General features: G+C 39.3%; 1 protein-coding gene across 2 annotated transcripts; it reads right to left on the reverse strand.

Moving 5' to 3' along the window:
* Nucleotides 1-1,656: 1,656 nt before the first annotated feature.
* ERCC5 (ERCC excision repair 5, endonuclease) lies at nt 1,657-17,163 on the reverse strand. Of its 2 annotated transcripts, none has more exons than XM_088527338.1 (15): nt 16,936-17,163; nt 16,183-16,358; nt 15,529-15,644; nt 15,348-15,440; nt 14,188-14,248; nt 13,309-13,452; nt 12,117-12,324; nt 10,896-11,852; nt 10,238-10,470; nt 9,721-9,840; nt 7,869-8,082; nt 5,999-6,143; nt 5,017-5,219; nt 4,170-4,252; nt 1,657-2,308 (listed from the first exon to the last, which is right to left on the reverse strand). In XM_088527338.1, the coding sequence occupies exons 1-15, from the start codon at nt 17,021-17,023 to the stop codon at nt 1,763-1,765; spliced, it is 3,387 nt and encodes a 1,128-aa protein (XP_088383464.1). In that variant the 5' UTR covers nt 17,024-17,163; the 3' UTR covers nt 1,657-1,762. The 2 variants fall into 2 exon arrangements, with proteins under 2 accessions (XP_088383464.1, XP_088383463.1); XM_088527337.1 differs by having other exon boundaries at nt 7,869-8,079; nt 9,718-9,840.
* Between the last annotated feature and the right edge of the window lie 997 nt (nt 17,164-18,160).

Below are 18,160 nucleotides of genomic sequence, written 5' to 3' on the forward strand. Positions count from 1 at the left end.
TGCTCCCTCCTTTCTCCCTGCCGGCTCCCCGGCAGCTCCAGGCGGGCGAGCTCGGAGTGCGTGTCACACATTGCCAACATCCCCACAGCAGGAGGGATAATAAATCTCGACAGCTGCAGCGTGAACACAGAGTGGATACAACCTACGCCGTCCCCCGGGGAACCCGGCGCCCTTACGTAAGGGAACCGAGGTTACAAAGCAGCAGCAGGTACCTAGGCAGGAAACCAGCAAGGAAGAACCACCAATTATGGAACATCTGACACTAGTGTAAGATAACCGCACAATTTTACTAACTTCTCACTGCATTAAAAAATAACTGAACAGAGAGAGGAAAAAAAATAAAATAAAAGGCTTCAGAGACAACGGATTTTTCCTTTGCACAAAGCACCAGGGGCCCATTTGAAAAACACAGGAATATATTTGGGACAAGGAAATGTAAATGCATGCTTACATCAGAAGGCAAAACCTTAGCAAGGTGCAACTCCCGAACAAATCCTTGTCAACTCTCGAGTGAAATATTAAAGTCATGAAACAGCTGTCAACACAAATGCCTGCATCACCCCTCTTCTCATCATCCTTTATTTAGACTGTAATCTATCCAGTCCGAAACCAAATTCATAGCTTACACTTAGAAGCCATCAAAGAAACCAGTGAGAGCTGATCTGCACTTTTCAGGTAACTTCCATAAATGCTAAAGAGTGATCAGCAAAACTCTGCTCAACATTGGCTGTCTGGACTGAGAATATCCTACAAATACACTTACCTCTTATGAAGGTACCATCAAGAGGGATATTTCATGCTCATAGTACATGAAACACTAGACTCTGAAATCAAAAAGGCCAAATCTATCCAGGTCACGTCAGCCCTCCATCCTTACAGGATGATCGATTGTGTGGATTGCGACTTACAGACAGCAAAACCATAAGAAATTAAATAAAAGCACTGAATGACCACAAAGAAGGACGAACATTTAATGCAAGAACATGAGTAGGACTGGCAGCATCAGAAAAAAATCACAGTCAGAATCCTCCTGTATGGAGCTTGTGATTAGTGACCTGATCATAGGACTAGCTAAAGCAGCAAGAGGCATTAAAATTAAAAATCTTTACTACTGCTGAGCATCACTGCGGTACTGCTGAACAGACAAAATCTCACTTCGGACATGCTCATATAACTTCAAGTTTATATTCGGAACATAAGCACTTACTCCATCTCAGATTGTATAAGAACATATTGCACCATACTATGAAATTTTATAATGCCTTATTTTATATCATGGATGATTCAAGATGCACAAAGATTTGAAGCCAGGCATGCTGCAGAGAATAAGGAAAACAAAATAATTTGAACTTAATTTCCTTCTCTCAGAATGCGGAAATTCACTAAGTCACTTCCAAAGTTTTGTTCAAATTTGATATAAGGAAAGCACAGACTGCATGCGACTTTGTGACTTTTTTTTCTCCTCTCTCATTTTGGTGAGAGGGCAAATGAATGCAGGTCAATTTTTCTGACTCAAATTTTATAGTCTCAGACAGAAAACATTTACCAAGCCTAATCTACAGCTTTTTGAACCAGCTTTAAAAAAACAACAACAAAAAAAATAAAAATCCCTCCCATATATTAACATTCCAATACAAATGGTGGACACAAAGACAATGCAAGATGAATAGGGATAATTTATTTTTTTCTATCACAAAATTCATTAGAATATTTACACTTTTAAGTCACAGCCCTGTCCCCCTGAGTCTCTTTAAAACTTTTTTTAAGACTTTTTCTTTTTTCTTCCTCTCTTACTCTGCGATTTACGGGTTTTTCCCTCAAACACAGGTTTGGCAGTCACCAGGACTATGTTTCCCCCTTCTTCATCCTCACCACTGGAGCTACTGTACCCCTTTTTCTCCTTAGGGCTTGCTGTCTCCATTTGAGACACAGTTTTCCTCCTCTTGCTCTTGTCTAAACCCCTGCTTTCCAATTCCTCTACTGAGGAGTCACTAGAGGCTTCTGAAAGATGCAAACTCCCAATAAAACCACCTCCGTATAAATGTTCCCTTTTGGAATCTGAATGTTTCTTTCTCTTCATTTGTGCTGTCACTTGATGATCTGAGCAATCCACAGGATTTTTCCCTTTTCTTTCCTCATGCTGCTTAAGTTCATCTTCCATAACTGCAGTAGCCTCCCGAATCTCGTTGTCTTCCTCCTCTTTTTCCTTTCTCTTCAGGCATGTCACAGCTCGGCGAAGTCGCTGGCTCTTAATGGCTTGTTTTTCATGCTGTGCTAGCCTGAAGAATGAATCTATTCGAAGCTGAGTCTATCAGAAACAAAACAAAATAGCTCTGGATTTTTTTTTTTTGTGACAGGATTTCAATAGTTATCTAAGATGTATTACACAGTATCCTAAATTAAGTAGGAGAAAGACCATTAAATTTAACAAGCAACTAAACAGATGTTGACTACAAAATGAATTATCATAGTCATCGCTGTAAATCATGCAACAAATTTACCTTCTCTAAAGTAAGAACCTCTACAGTGCTCTTTCAAGAAACTAGGTAATGGGGAAACACCTGTGAGACGCAAAAACTTTGTGTTCTCCTTATGATTAGACATAGGTTGCCATTTTCACAGAATCACAGAATGGTTGAGGTTGGAAGGGACCTCTAGAGATCATCTAGCCTAACACCCCTGATCCAGCAGGGACACCTAGAGCACATAGCACAGGGTGGCATCCAGGCGGGTTTGGAAGGTCTCCAGAGAAGGAGACTCCACAGCCTCTCTGGGCAGCCTGTTCCAGGGCTCCGTCACCCTCACAGGAAAGAAGCTCTTCCTCAAGTGGAGATAGAGCTTTCTGTGTTTCAATTTGTTCCCATTACCCCTTGTCCTGTCACTGGCCACCACCGAGACGAGCCTGGCCCCATCTTCTTTACATTTTCCTCTCAGGTATTTGTACATATCAATCAGATCCCCTCTCAACCTTCTCTTCTCCAGGCTAAAGAGGCCCAGCTCGCTTAGGCTTTCTTCATGCAATAGATGCTCCAGTCCCTTAATCACCTCCATTACTCAACTTTAATTAAGAAACATTCTAATAGTGCTCTTAAGTTTGTCCTCACAAGCCCGTTCTCAGCTGCAAGCTGTTAGAACAACATAAAGTTTATCAGGCAGATGCCGAATCTGCCCCTTACATTTTGCCCAGGCCAGTGCAACAAAATGCTGCGATTTGACCGGCGTGCCCTGTAAGAGAGGCTGCTGCAGGATAAAGATTAACAGCAGAACCCAGAGGAGTCAGACACCATGAGATCCACTTTACTCAACTACAGGCAAGGAGACTAAGCCAGTTTCCAGGTTCTCCCAAAAAACTGACTGCAAGACACACTTGCAAAGAATGTTTCAGTCAGCCTAAAAGTATACAAACTTAATTACAGTTTTTGTGGTACTTTTCACTCCTTTGTCTAATAGAGAGGACCTAGAAGACTGGTTTTGACTACACATCTATCTTGCTGATAGTAAAACAAGCAAAGAAGCCGATCTTTGCTTATGAGTTTTACAACTAACTTTCAGAGTGTCGGTGCATGCATCGCTTTTCACTTTTAAACTCCATTAAACTTCTCAGTATATTTACTTATAAAATGGAGTAGTGTAACAAATGGGTGCTCAATCAACAGCAATCGCTCAGTCTGCACTTCTCCCCAAAGGTTATGGATGGCACTCAATGGTCAGTCTGACTTGACCAGAATTTTAGGGACACATATAAATCATTTTAAAATACAGGACACTGCTTTTCAAAAGCTTCAGGTATCTGTAGCAATCAGCGAGATGCAGAACAAAGAACAATTTGGACTTGAAACAGATGTTTGATAGATAACGAGATTTTAAAGCACCTTTTACATTTACAACCTTTGAAATTATGTAGAACTCCTCACAATCATACAACAACAAAATCTCTACAAATAAGAGCTTAGTGACTTTAAAAATATATTAAAATAAAAATATGCTAAATGCTAGGCTATTCTACAAACAGTATAGGCTCTCTGAAGAATTTCTATAGGCACAGATTCAAGGGAAGTTTCGCCCAAGTTAGTTAAGCATCATTTTAGATTAAAGCCTTCTTATTCATTTTTAAAAGTTTGTTACAGGTTTCTGGTTAGCCTTAAAGTATACATAGCTCTATACTTCACCTGTTGTGAGTTCAGCTGTTTTAGCACAGGTAAAAGGACTTCGTCTATCTTTGTCCTAGTCCAGCCAAAGTGATCCTGACAAAATGTATGGAAAGTTAAGGATTTTTTTTTAAAAAAAAAGGAGAAAAAAAAAGATTATCAATATTCTGTAAATACACAAAATTAAAATTCCTCAAATAACCAACATTTGGAGAAAAGCTACTGTAGTTGAAAGTTTTTGCAAATTCAAATTCAAAAAGAAGTTATACCATAAAACACAACATCTATACATTTTAATTTTACACTTAAACACACACACAGAAATTCATATATAGTTTAAAATAAACTTAGCTCTGCCTGCACCGTCACCTGCTTTTCAACAATTCACTGCAGCTCAAGCTGCAGCTGAAGCAAGAACCAGGCATTAGCATGAGGAACGTGGCAAATAATTGCTAGGGATAAAGTGTCAGTCTCATTCTGATCAGATTTTGAAATGCACTGGTGAAAGGCGGCTCGCAGATAAAGCAGGAGTGTGGAAACGACCCCGTGCCAAGTCTACAAACAGGCTCACCTCAGTTACAGAGGTGGGACAAGCCAGGCAAGAGCCATTCTTTGCATTCAGAAAGCAGCAGCCCAGGGTCTCAGGAAGGAGCGCAGACCTGGATGCTATACACATGTAATTACACACTCCTCTCAATTCCAGAGTGGATAACATTGTAGGAGAGCACCTATAGCTCAGCTGGGGACTCTCACACTAGCGAGACATGAAGAATTTGGCTCTCTAAAGAATTTGGCTCTGCTAAACTAGTCTTGTGAACTGTAGTCTGATTCCTTTTAAAAAGGAGTCCCTGTCATATCATAAAAGGATATTCTCTGATCTGCTCCACATCGGGCTTGCCCCAAACGAATGAGCCCCTTGTCTCATCCACCACAGGTTTCAGATATGCCTCTGCCACGGCTGGGTTTGGGAAGCCTGAGGAAAGCTGCAGATGCCGCAACTTCTTCTTCACTTTGGTATCATGCGGATTAGGCCTCAGTTTCTTCTCCTTCTGAGCTTCAGCCCACCACTCACTGAAAAGCAGAGGAAAGACTTTGTTTCTATCCATAAAATAAAGTTTGGAATATCAAGAGAAACCATGCTAACTTAAAAAGCCTTAACTGGATTCTCTATTTCAGTTATTATATGAGACAAAGTAGGGAATTTCTAAATCACATCACCTAAGGGGCATATAATTTAAGAGTAGAAAGAAGAAAACAAATGACAACAAATGTGGCCATCTGGCAGCCCCAGTAGTAATCACCTGAGTTCCCCGTAAGTAGACAAACAGAAGGCCCTAAACTCAGTGTCACTTTAGAAGGATGCTCCACACAGAGTGATCATTTTTGGAGGATTTCTGAAACAAAAAATAACTTCTGATCATCCCTGCCATTGCCAGTAAAATTGGCTTGGCGCTCTTCAAACTCCCTTTCCCCCACAGCCTACCTGTCTGTCTCTTTCCAGGACATCCACTCCTCACTCAAGTGTCTTTTCTCTATGAGCAAGCTAGGGCACCTCCTCACACTCTTGGGAGAAACCTTCACTCCACTAGGGATCCAGCTCTGCAATGAACTCAGAGGCAGTTGCACAATTCTGAAGCGGTTCTATTGTCTTTGCTTGTTTTGCTGCGATTGCTGTATCAACATATCACCCTATTTACCAGCCATTTCAGGTAGGGAATGAATTCAGGTATTTTAGGGTTAACTTAGTCTCCTTAATTTTGATCATGTTTTGGCAGCAGCAAAATATATCTACTAACATCCATATTAAGGAAAAAATTAAAAAAAAATAATAAAAAACAGACAGAGCATACGTGAATTTTAAGAGAGGTTCCAATCCAGGACCAGGAAATTCATTTAAAATCTCCATTGCTGTTACAAACCCAACATTTGGGATGCCTTCAGTGTAATCACTTCCAAGCAAGTATGCCAAATTAATTAACTTGCTGCGATCCAAACCTGCAAAAGAAACTCCATAAACTAAATAAATCTAGTGAATTCAGCATCTATTGTCTCACAAATTAACAAAAGTATATTATCTGACAGATAAGTAAGAAAAGGAATATATAGGCATTAACTGTTTAAAACTACACTTTATTCAACATTAGAGTTTGCTAAACTACTTTCTGGAGCAGCGTTTCTGTGCTATGCCAGCTCAAATACTTTTTACTAAATTTCAAGCACTTTGTACAATTGTACTAAAATATGATACCTTGTGCAAATATAATGATGCCAAAATTAAAATGTTACAATATAGAAACCTAGACTCCCCCAAACACCAGCTAAGAGATTATTTGGCATATATTTCTGCAGTTACAGTCCAGGTCTCATCTAATGAATTTAATAACACCTGAATCACAGATTACAGCATTCCCCAGTCTCCAGTTCTGAACTCTAGTCCATAATATTCATGACTCTGTTTCCTAAGTGTTCCCAAACTGCATTTTCATCTTTATTCTACTGTAGTTATTCTTGAAGATCAAAAGAGCCTGTGAAATAACGAAAAAGAAGGAAGAACCCAGGCGACCATTTCTACTCCCTACATTGTAAAATACGAGGCTTCCAAGCTGATTTGGAGGGACTAGTTTCAGGACTGCAGACCAAGAAATTATTTCAGGGGGAAAAAGAGGAAAGTGAGTCTATACACAGAAATCAAGACCACCTGAATGCCAATAAGGATATCCAGTAACTGTTAACAAAAGAAAAATTGTCCAATACATGGAAAGGGAGTAGTAATAACGTGCTGCAGAGGGACATAACACCAAGACAGAGGTTACTATTTTTAAGAAACAAAACCAAAGCACTAGTTTGCCACCATAATAACAACTAAAATCACAGAAGCTTTCAGGGCACTCTTTCTCCTCCCCCCCACAATGTAAGCTAGTAAGCTACATTGGTTTAATCGAATTTGCTGCTGCATACAAAGATATGTAATTACGGTTTTTATATCACATAAGGATGAAATTTTTGAAATTTTTGAAAGATGAAAATTGTTAAATATTCACGAATAGTGAATTGGTTATTGTGACCTGTGAAATTTCTGCATGCTGAAAGCATTAAAATATTATTTCAGTGTCCATAACCCTACTTAGCTCAGAAATTTCAAAACTGATTTTATCTCTTTTGCCCAAACAAAACATTAGGAAAAAATAGAATTTGCTATTTATTCTCCAATACACTATGTGACACTGAAGCTTCAGAGTTGAACTAGCAACTACTTGGTTAGATTAAAACAATAATAACAAGAAAGAAGTAAAAATCTTGTCAATATTAAAAAAAACTCTTTACTTTCTACAGTGTTTAAACATCACCAGATCCCTTTTTAATATGGCATTAGTCAACACTTCCAAAATAAACTTCTACTTACAGAAGATTACAATCTGATAATGTTATTTATCAGAATATAATTTTATTACTATGTCTGAAAAGTCATACTGGCATCTACCCAGAAACTGGTATCATCATGCCAACTAAAGTGTACTAAATGCAGATGCAACCAGTGGCTGCAAGTTCAGATAGGTCATCTGGCAGTAAAATCGACAACCCAATTGCCTGTCCTCTCTAAAACACAGGCATCATCATAATGGTGACATGAAATTCCATAGGAAACCCATCTTTAAACACATACAAGTAAAAGCTGCCTTATCAAAGAGTCTATCTAACATATTAGTATCTGAGCCTTACCCAGCTGGTTTTGAAAATCAACATACTGATAATATTCCACGTATTTGTTCTGGCTGAAGAAATTTTTATAAACATGCCGTGCACCAAACAACCAAACATCGCTGTCATCAGTGATTGTCCCCGAGGTCTGATCAGTAAGGTCCAGGATAGCACACTGGGCCTCTGCTTCCATTGGAGCTTCGATATATGGGATGCCAAACAGACGGAGAAGCTCCTGCATGATGGAAGAAAACAGTATTATCTGAGAAATGAGCTTCTAAGATACTTCTGCTTGAACTGCTAGTTTTCTATTTGGGAGGTGTTTAATCTTTCACAGCAAATTGTAATTTCCACTGAAAAGCAGTAAATGATGTTAAGTCGAGGGGGAATCCCACTTAGTTGTCTCAGGCAGATAATGCCATGCAAGCAAAGCACTATTTGCAGTACAGTATGCCAGTACTGCAAAATCTGTTGTTTTAGCTGTGCCCACATATTCCAGTATCTTGCTTCCCATAACCACTACTGATTTAAGATGGAGAAAAGTTCATGCATGACAGTCATGTAGGATGCACGAAAGAAAGGCAAAAAAAACAAGGCAGTAACAATTTTAGCACAGAAATTGGTGACAAAAGTATGAAACACACACATCAGGCAACAAGCAGAAGGCAGATTAGCCATCCTTTGGATGGTGTTTAGAGATACATGTGTTTTTAGAGGCTTCACTCAACCTGCTTTTACGAAATACGTTATTTAACCTCAGTTAAATATCCCACATGCACCAGGTTTACATATTAATATTGGTTACACAACTCTGAATTAGTTCATCTCCATGAATTATACTTTTCATTTATTCTCCTGTTCCCAGGTTGGATGTAATAACTACTGCAAAACCTAGGTGTAAAGTTTTTATTTAAAAAAAAAGTTTTCTTTTTTCTTTCATTGCAAAAAAAATGCTTTTGTACCCTAGCAAAGTCAACTTCAAAACTGTTGACTTAAAACTCTTCATTTTAATAAAGAATAAAAGCACAAGGTCAGAAGACTTACAACTATAATGGCATATCTACCAAATGGCATGTAATATTACAGAAGTTACTGGCCTTTTAAAAAGTAATCTAAAGATAAAAGTTAAGCAAACATTTAACATAAGAAAAAAAAATCAGTCTTTTTAATGACATTCAAACTAAGCCTTTTATTCAAGTAAAACATGAACATATAATCTTACATATTTCTTACAATAAATGTATTATCTCATAGACCAATTGCTTGTCTACTATTTTATCGCTATAGTAAATTCAACATTGTTTATTTACAACTGGAAAATCCAAATCGCAGTAGTCTTTGCATTTGACAGAATTATCTTCCCAATGTTAATACCCAAACAAAAGTTACAGGCTTGTGAAAGCATTACTGGTGAAGTTCTTCAAAATATATTACATAGGACATCAACCCGGGTTGCAATGAAGCTTTCTTTTATGCTTCCATCTTTTAATCATTAGGGAAAATCACAGTTTATCTAAATTCAACTACATCAATTCCATACTGCTAAGTTTAGTTTCCTATTCAATTCAAAAAGTTTTGTGCTCAGAAGTGGAAATATTTTTGTTCATAATGAATGACTATTTAATAATAGTATTGTAAGAGTTATTTCCAGCTCTTGGAATTGAAGATTTATCTTCCCTCAGCATTTTAAATTAAGCAGACTAAAGAATACAAATAACCACCTCAGAAGGAAAAGGTGAGCTACAATTTAAAAAAAAATACAAACAGCTTTTGAGAAAAAAAAAAACTCCTAAGGAAGGTGGGAAGGGGAACACTTATCCCACAGCATTCCACAGCATCCCACGGCATGTCAAAATACTTCAACAAACACTACCTGACTTTCCAAGAACATCTGTCCTGTTACAGAAGCAGCAACACGTTCCTGCTGCTGCTTCTGAGCCTGAAGCATACTTTGTTCAGTGGAAAGATCATTTTCCAGTTCTTCTAGTTCCTCCTGAAAAACAGAATAAGATTTTGGTCATTAAAACAATTTAGTGCTTGACTTACCCAAGTATACTTAAGTCTCCTACTATATTTATTCTAAGTGTATAGGCTCCTTTAATTCACACCTGTAAATTGTCATAGCTTCTTTAATGCAGTAAATTATAAGACCATAATTAGGTCTATTCATCAGAGTGCTAAAATCCTACAATTTTTCTCAGTGGCAATTATGGCTAACTCTCATATTAAATATATATATATAGTGCAGATAAAAAATGTTTGAGAGAGTGATAAACAGTACACAACTATTGCAAGTAGCTGTAATATAGATGGAAGACAGTTTTCCCTGAAATGCATATTAAGCTACAGAGCCTTTCATTACTCACTTAAAACAAATAACAAATAATTACCAAACTGACGTCTTGCCACTCATTCACTGCATCTTTACCATCACTCTCGCTTTCAACAGTCTGATGGTTTGCCAGCGGCACTTCATCAGGTTTCTTTGCAGCGTCCTCAGTAACAATATCAAGTCTATCTTTCTCCATTTCTGCAAGTTCTGTTTTATCACCTAGTTTCTCATCATATTCAGTAGAAAGTTCAGCCTCATCACTGATTTCAGTGTCCACTTCAATAAAGCTTCCTAAAAATGTAAAATAAAGAGTTCAGCTTCTTGCTGCTAGTTTACAAGGAAATGTTAGAATCTCTTCATAGTCTGTGCTGTGATGTTTCCTCACCCACAAAGCTGCTATGTGCAGTTAATAGAGACAAGCACCATGAAACTATGGAAACGATGTGGCTGGCCACTAATGCATCATTGAAAGAAGTTCAAGCTACAGAACAGTATTTTTTTCCTCATATTTCAGCATTACACCAGGGCAAAATATAGTTCAAATTTTCTCATCTCAAACATATTTTTTATGCACTGTGAGAAAAGGCTGACTTCAACTTATTGCAAACATAATTATGGCCTACTTTCTTGCAGAACTGTTCATCACAAAAGTCTTCAAACCCTGGCTAGAATCAAGAATGATCACAAAGATAAATACACAATGAAAAAGCACATACCATCAGAATCACTGTCTTCAGACTGTGATGTTCCTTCTACTTGTTCCTTGGGAGGACCTTCTGCTTCTGGAGAAAGACTAAGTTCCTTTTGTACTTCAGATACATTATTTTCTGCTTTTGAAATTACTGGCTCTGTATCTTCATACGTTTTAAGATTTTCCTCTTTTTCAGAAAGGCCTGTTGTTTCAGCCTCAATCAAAACTTGTGTACTTGTCTGTGCAGGAGAAGAGCTTGAATTCTGCATACACATGTTTATATTTTTATCTTCCAAAGAACTTAGCTCTACTTTGCAACCATTTTCTTCTTTGTCTACGTCACTCTTTCTTTTGCCAGTGTCATCAACAAAAGAATAATTTTCAGTTCTGGAAATACTGATGTCATCGGGTGCAATATGAACCTTTTCCAACTCGTGACTCTTCTGGCCAAATTCAGAATCTTGCAAAACCACTCGGTTAGGTGGATGAGTCGTAGATGTAGGTAATTTTTTTCCCTCCTTAACTTCACAAATCTCCTCATCCTCATCTGAACTACTAAGGAGAAAATCGTTCACTTCTGCTCTTTCTGTTGTCACTCCATCAGTTTTATAGGTAACAGCTTCCTCCCTTTTATCATCATCACCCAGAACTTGCTGAATTGCCCGCAGAGTTCTTGGAGATATGCTGCCTTCCTCCGATCCGGGCTGGTCCACTTTGAATACTCCTTTATCCTCAATCCCTGGTTCCTCTTCCGAGCTGCTTTCTATCATAGCTGCCTGAATAGCAAGCAAAGTCTGAGGAGATGGTGGTGCTGTTACCACACTGTTTTCTTTCTCCATCTGCAACTTCTCACATTCAACTGGGTTTGTATTAGCAGGAGACTCATTGATTTTTTTATCAGAGTTAGTAAACTCTAGCCTTTTTGATGAATGTGCTTCAGTAGTTTCCAAATCTCTACCAGTAACTTCTTTTGCTTGAATACCTGAGAAAAAAGGTTATTGCTCTTTTTAAATACATAACTGTTCATGCTAATTTTCTTTTTACATTATGAAAATCAAAATCATAATTTAAAGATTAATAAAACTGTTTTCTACTTGGTTGTTATTACAGTTAATTATGTCTAATAAATGCAATACATTCCATATAATCATCAGCTAAATGTACCTCTAAATAGCACTCATTTTTCTCCAAAAACTTAGATGCAAATACTCAAAAAGAAGTTTTATGAAATGAAGAACGGGCATACCTTTTATTAGGATATAGTGAGAAGTATCTTCAGAGACTACTCTCTTTGATTCCACTTCTTTCACAAAACCACCCTCATTTTCATATTGTGTTTGTATTTGACCTGAGTGCTGCTGATTCAATTCTTTTTCTACATTTTCTATGTGTCGATTGAGGCTGCTTTTTTTAAGCAACCCCCTAAGCTGATACTGGGAAAAGTCATTTGACTCCTTAAAAAAAGAAAAAAAAAATTAACCCAACTCAATTTATATAACATGGCAGAAACTGCCTCTTTTAAGCAAATGTATTTACTATGCTCCAGAGAGATCTCTGGTAAAAATATTTTCTTGTTTCTTTAAATCAGAGAACATTTGTCTTTTACTGCCTGCTGCATTCCCAAGTGATGGTGACAACATCTTAATATGGATTAGAATTTTAAGAAGTATCTCTGAACAGTTCTGAATGCTGTTTAAACTCAGTGAGATCTGAACAACAGAACAACACGACCAACATAAATCAATGGGCTCATACAGCCAGACCCCATCACAAACACAACTCTATTATAACAGAAGCCACGCATGGGTAATTTTAAGATGTTGCCCATCACAAAATGGTTTTTGGCTTACCTTTTGATACAAGCTATCATTTGATATACTGTACATTAAAAATCTTCCTCTTCTCTGAAAAACTATTCTAAAAGTGGCACTTGTAGCATTCCCTGCTCGTCTCTGCATGGCTTTGGTGTCACAGCTGTTGGATGACTTTGGTGCACATTTACAGACATAAAGATCTTTTTTTTTTTTCCCAGCTACCAGCTCCCCTAACAAACTGAGGGTTTGGAAGTCAACCTGTGTCTTTCTGAATGATTTATCCACACCATTAACGTGGTTTCGCAATTGAAACGTTGGATGTAATGTTGATGTGGCATGAGACACAGCATGGTATTTCCATTCTTGCCAAAAAGACTTAGGCCTTCATTTTAGTAGAAATCAGAAAATAGGACCCCACATACACACTGGAAGGATCTCTGAAGAATTATTACCTTGCCTTTTTTTCCCCTCTAAACATGAAAATCCTCCTCAAAAATCCCCAAATATCTCTTGTAAAATGGGTCTTTGATTAAAACTTTCCAGATACGTTATTCTTCTGTAGTCTTCATGTGCCTTAGTGACAGTAACTCCAATGCAATGCCTTGAAAATATTTTAAATTTTACCTCTGGCATTACTTCAAATAATGTTCTTTTTCGCTTCGTAAATTCTTTCATATCAGTCAAGATTTCATGTTTTACTTCTGGAGGCAAACTGTTGAAGTCCTCTGATTCAATATCTACGGAATGAGGATTTTCAAGCAATTCTTCCTATAAACATGAACAACATCATACACAAACACTTACTTCGTACTACAGACCAACAATTAAGATATCTACAGCATCACTGCAAATCTAAAGAAAAAAAAATCAAACCTTTTTGCTACCTCTTATACAGTAAATAAAACTGCAAAAAGTAACCATTACCTAATTAAATAACTCGTTTAAACTATGTAATTGTTAAAATACAACATATAAAAAACTACTACTGAAAACTTATGGGTTTTTCCTCAACAAGATATTTAGCCACAGAAACAACTCTTATTGCCTCTGTAATTCTAACTTTTATCCTTCCGAAGACTCTCTTTCTGAGACCAGACTATTTCAAACAGCAAAAACATTTCCAAGAGTTTTTTTCTTTATTTACTATGATGACTGCGTGAAAGCAAATATAACTATATCATTCACAAAGTCACTCTGCTAGATTAATTATTTTTATTTTTTCCTCTTCCCAGGTGATCAGTGCATCAGAAGGAAATACTGAATTTACCTATCAAAAATACATTGCATTTGAATATTCCCTGGAGGACTGCTGTACTCCAAGTGAAGCAAATTATATTTGTATTTTATGATCAGCAAGAATTCCTGGAATTCTTAAAATTAACTTACTTGCTTCTCAATGCTGTTCTGAGCTTTATACCTCCAAACACTATTAAAAATTTTTTAAAGCATAACACATGAATAACACGATATTTCCAAACAGTAGGGCGATGGGGGTGCATTTACCTGTAGCATCTTCTTTTGACTCATTCTCTCTTGCCATTCTTTTTCATCTTCCTCTTCTGAGCTGAAAATCACAGAGACAACAGATGTAGATTTTTTTTTTCTCTCTCTCCCCCTCTCCCCTCTCCCCCCTCCCCCTCTCCCTCTCCCTCTCCCTCTCCCTCTCCCCTCCCCCTCCCCCTCTCCCCCCTCCCTCCCTCCCCCTCTCCCCCCTCCCTCCCTCCCCCTCTCCCCTCTTCCTCTCCCCTCTCCCCCCTCCCCCCCCTCTCCCTCCTTCCCTCTTCCCCTCTCCCCCCTCCCTCCCTCTCCCTCCTCCCTCCCTCTCCCTCCTCCCTCCCTCTCCCTCTCTCTCTCTCTCTCCCTCCCTCTCTCCCTCTCCCTCTCTTCCTCTCTCTCTCTCCCTCTGCCTCTCTCTCTCTCGCTCTGCCTCTCTCCCTCTCCCTCTCCCTTTCCCTCTCTCCCCTCTCTCCCTCCTCCTTCTGCCTCTCTTCCTCTCTCCCCCTCTCCCCCTCTCCCAAAGATATGACCAGAAAGCAAGTAGGGGGAGGCAGAGTGCTCAGTTAAAGCTAGATTGAGACTACTGTTGCTGGCTAAAAGCATTACATGATACTTGATATTTAAGATGCATTTTAGCGCAAATACATTAAGACTGAAAATGTGCAAAGACTATTTTTTATAAAGAATAGCTCCATGTTCCCAATTAGTCTTATTTAAGATGACAGAAATCTGAAAAGCACCTACAAAATTTACTTCTGCTAAATATACCCAAACTACCTAAATGAAGAGAAACAAACTGGAAGCTGCCACACACTTCAGTAGCTACCCAAGCTGCAGCAGTCAGGTTCATTTAGCAGCATAAATTTTGCCACGAGGAGTGAGAGAAATTTTGTCAAAGAGCATTGTCATTCTAAAAGATGATTTCAGAACAGAAATGTAATTTATAGGCTGATGTAATAAAAGTTGTTCTATTCATTACTTTCCAATAAATAACTGGAAGGCTTCTGTATCCTATAACCCTGCTTTTTCAAAAAGAAATTGAAATAAAACATAAATCAAAAATATACTTTAGAGGCCTATAAGCCATACCCATTAGTAACTATAAAAACAGCACTTTACATTTTTATGCAAGTTTGTTATAGCCATTTCTTCTTAAGTCTACTTACCTATTCTTCTCTTCCTGCTCTAAAGAAGGCAATACATATATATCATCAATTTCTTCTCTTCGAACTTGTGTAATACTAGGCAAAGCTTCATTGCTTAGGGAAAAAAAATAAAAGTAATTAAAAGAGAAATTAAAAATTATTTGTCCCTTTTAAACAGGGACACAATAATTTTCATTCTTGCCTTTTGCCTGTTAGAGCGGTTTTGATAGCTTGTCTCTTCAAAAATGTTTTCAAGAGTTTCTCTGTAGTTTTTCTGGAATCACTGCCTGCCAATTCTTTTCTTTGTCTTCGCTTAGCCTGTAAACATAAAATTAATGCACCACAGTTTCACTAAAACAGCATTTGCTGGATGCTGAAGAGAGACACCCAGCAAATTACTCCTACAACTGTGCATGCTGAGTCTGTGGCTGACTCCCAACTCATTCTCCATCTGTGGGGGTCAGAGCCTTCAGATCCTCCAAATCTGTCCGGTCTCTGTGGGCCTCGGGACTCGCTAGTGGCTTCTGAGAACAAACGCCTGCAAGGGCTGCATGCAGGCACTGTTCTGGCAGAAAGACCCAGACTTATGCCCTCCTCTAGCTCTTTGTAATTCTGATTTCTATGCAAAGGAAATCTGCACATGTGAAGCAAAGGGAATCCAAAGCTGTTGGAGCATGCAGCAACTGATGCTGGGATTGCAAAAATAGCTGCACAGCACTGCATTTCAAGCAGTCCGGGCTTGGAAGCATAGGCAGTATTCAAGGAATCTGGAAAAGACTACTCAGCAGCAGACCTTATCTTGGCATGACAATATTAGAATAGGCTGTATACAAAATCAGTCAGTAAAGTTACGTACCAAGGTTTGTCTCTTCAGAAGTGGCGCCTCTCCATCAAAAACAAAGACAGGCCGAATTCGAAAAAACAGTAACTTGCAGAGTCGATGAAACAGAGTGAGGAGGTGAGCATTTTGTATAGAATTACCACGATGATCTCTGGCTCCTTTTATTGCTTGGTTCAACCAAATACTGATATCTTAAGTAATAGTTAAGGAGGAAAATAGTGCAATCTTACACATAAATTAACAGCTTCTATACAGTGTGTATATATGACTAAGTGGACTCTTGTCCATTGTTTTAAGAAAACATATTGAAGCCAAAATAATCTAAATGCTTGTGAACTTAGAAGAAGAAATTCTCATCCCTATTATACTAAACAGTGAACTAACTGAAGCAACTGTGCAGCTAACAGCACCTCTTCAATTACTTACAAATAAACGAAGGGTAACATCTTCTAGCATTTAACTATGTAGACATGATAGGAAAGAGGATGTAAGAGCATTTCAAACTTTTCCATGTTCTACTCCTTCTGCAAGCAGCAAATCCTGCAGCCTGACGTGCATAAGAATTCTATGACAGACGCTTCAATTTTTTCATATACACAAATATCAAGATTTTTGTTTTCTGTGTATTAAAAAGCAAAAGAAATCTATCTTATATTGTAATTATTTAGAATTAAAAACACACACACTAATCACATAGAAATATGTGAATAGTTAAAATAACTTTGTGAGGCACAAAGTTGGTGTGCCAGCTTTACTTTCTAAGGATACCAACAGCAAGAATTTTCCCTTCCAGCGTTTCTGGGTTTATAGGTCTCCCAGTGCATTCAAGCAGTTTCCAAAGTCCTTGAACTCCCATTGTACTTTCCTAGCTCCTTTGAGAGAAGAGAATTTATTAGGAATAACTGCAAATATAATCCAAAGATTATATGATCCACTTTATTAGTGAAAACCCAATGCATTGTTACTGTAAATAGAAACAATGGGGAGAGAAAAAAAAAAAAAACCACATACACACCATTAAAGCAGGGTTACATTAAATTCCAGCTGCTAAAGTAGTCTGCCAGACACGAAATTGCAAGCCAAGGCCCCTATCCCAACTATCTCACATCCAAGGTGGTAGGGGAAGGGGGCGTAGAATTCAAATCTGAACCTTTCTCACATTGCTGAGAATGCTTATCAAGTGAAAATAGACACCAGAAGAAACAGCGAATGTAAAGTGACTTGTCTAAGACATCCCCTCATTCAACCAGCTTATTAAATCTGCAGAGCCCAAGAGTTTTATTTTCTGGCTCGCATGTACCACCCCTGGTATAAAATGGTAACAGCTAGCTAGCAAAAGGTGAGCGCGGACAGTATTTAAGTAGACCTGACGGAAAGGGACAAGTGCTGAAAGGAGCTGCATCTTCCAGCACACTCCACCACGCGGGGCAACACTTAGCGGTCTGAGACCTGGCCTCGCTGCAGCTGGTTACATTAGGGCGATCTGCCGGCACCCACCACGGATGTCGCGAGCGGTAACACATCAAGTGACTTCTGAGGTGTTTGATACATGAAAAACTCGAATATCTGCCCGGGTACAGCGTGAGAGCTACTCCATGAAGCTCTTCCCTCAACAGGGTCCACGACGATCGATCATCCCGCGCACTCAGGGCAGGCGGAGCGGCCCCCTCAGGCCAAGCCGGCCCCGCACGGTCGCACTCGCCCTTCGAGGCGCCCCGCTCCGGGCTGGCGGCCGGCCCGCAGCGGCCGCTCCCGGCGCGCGCAGCCCCGCGCCACCTCCCGGCCCTGCCCGCCTGCGAGGCCGGTGCTCCCCGAGGCCGGGGCTGCGCAGGCTGGGCCCGCGCGGGGCGGCCGCCGCTTGCCCTCCCGCGGCCGAGGCGAGGGGGAGGAGAGGAGACGCCCCCGGGTGCGCGCGGTGACCGTTCCCGCGGCCGTTGGCGCGCGCGGTGACCGTTCCCGCGGCCGTTACTGCGGCCGTTGGCGCGCGCGGTGA

Source organism: Tinamus guttatus, unplaced genomic scaffold (assembly GCF_059628265.1).
Source record: "Tinamus guttatus ecotype Peru unplaced genomic scaffold, ASM5962826v1 Tinamus_guttatus_pri_ptg000281l, whole genome shotgun sequence".
Classification (NCBI taxonomy): Eukaryota; Metazoa; Chordata; class Aves; order Tinamiformes; family Tinamidae; genus Tinamus; species Tinamus guttatus.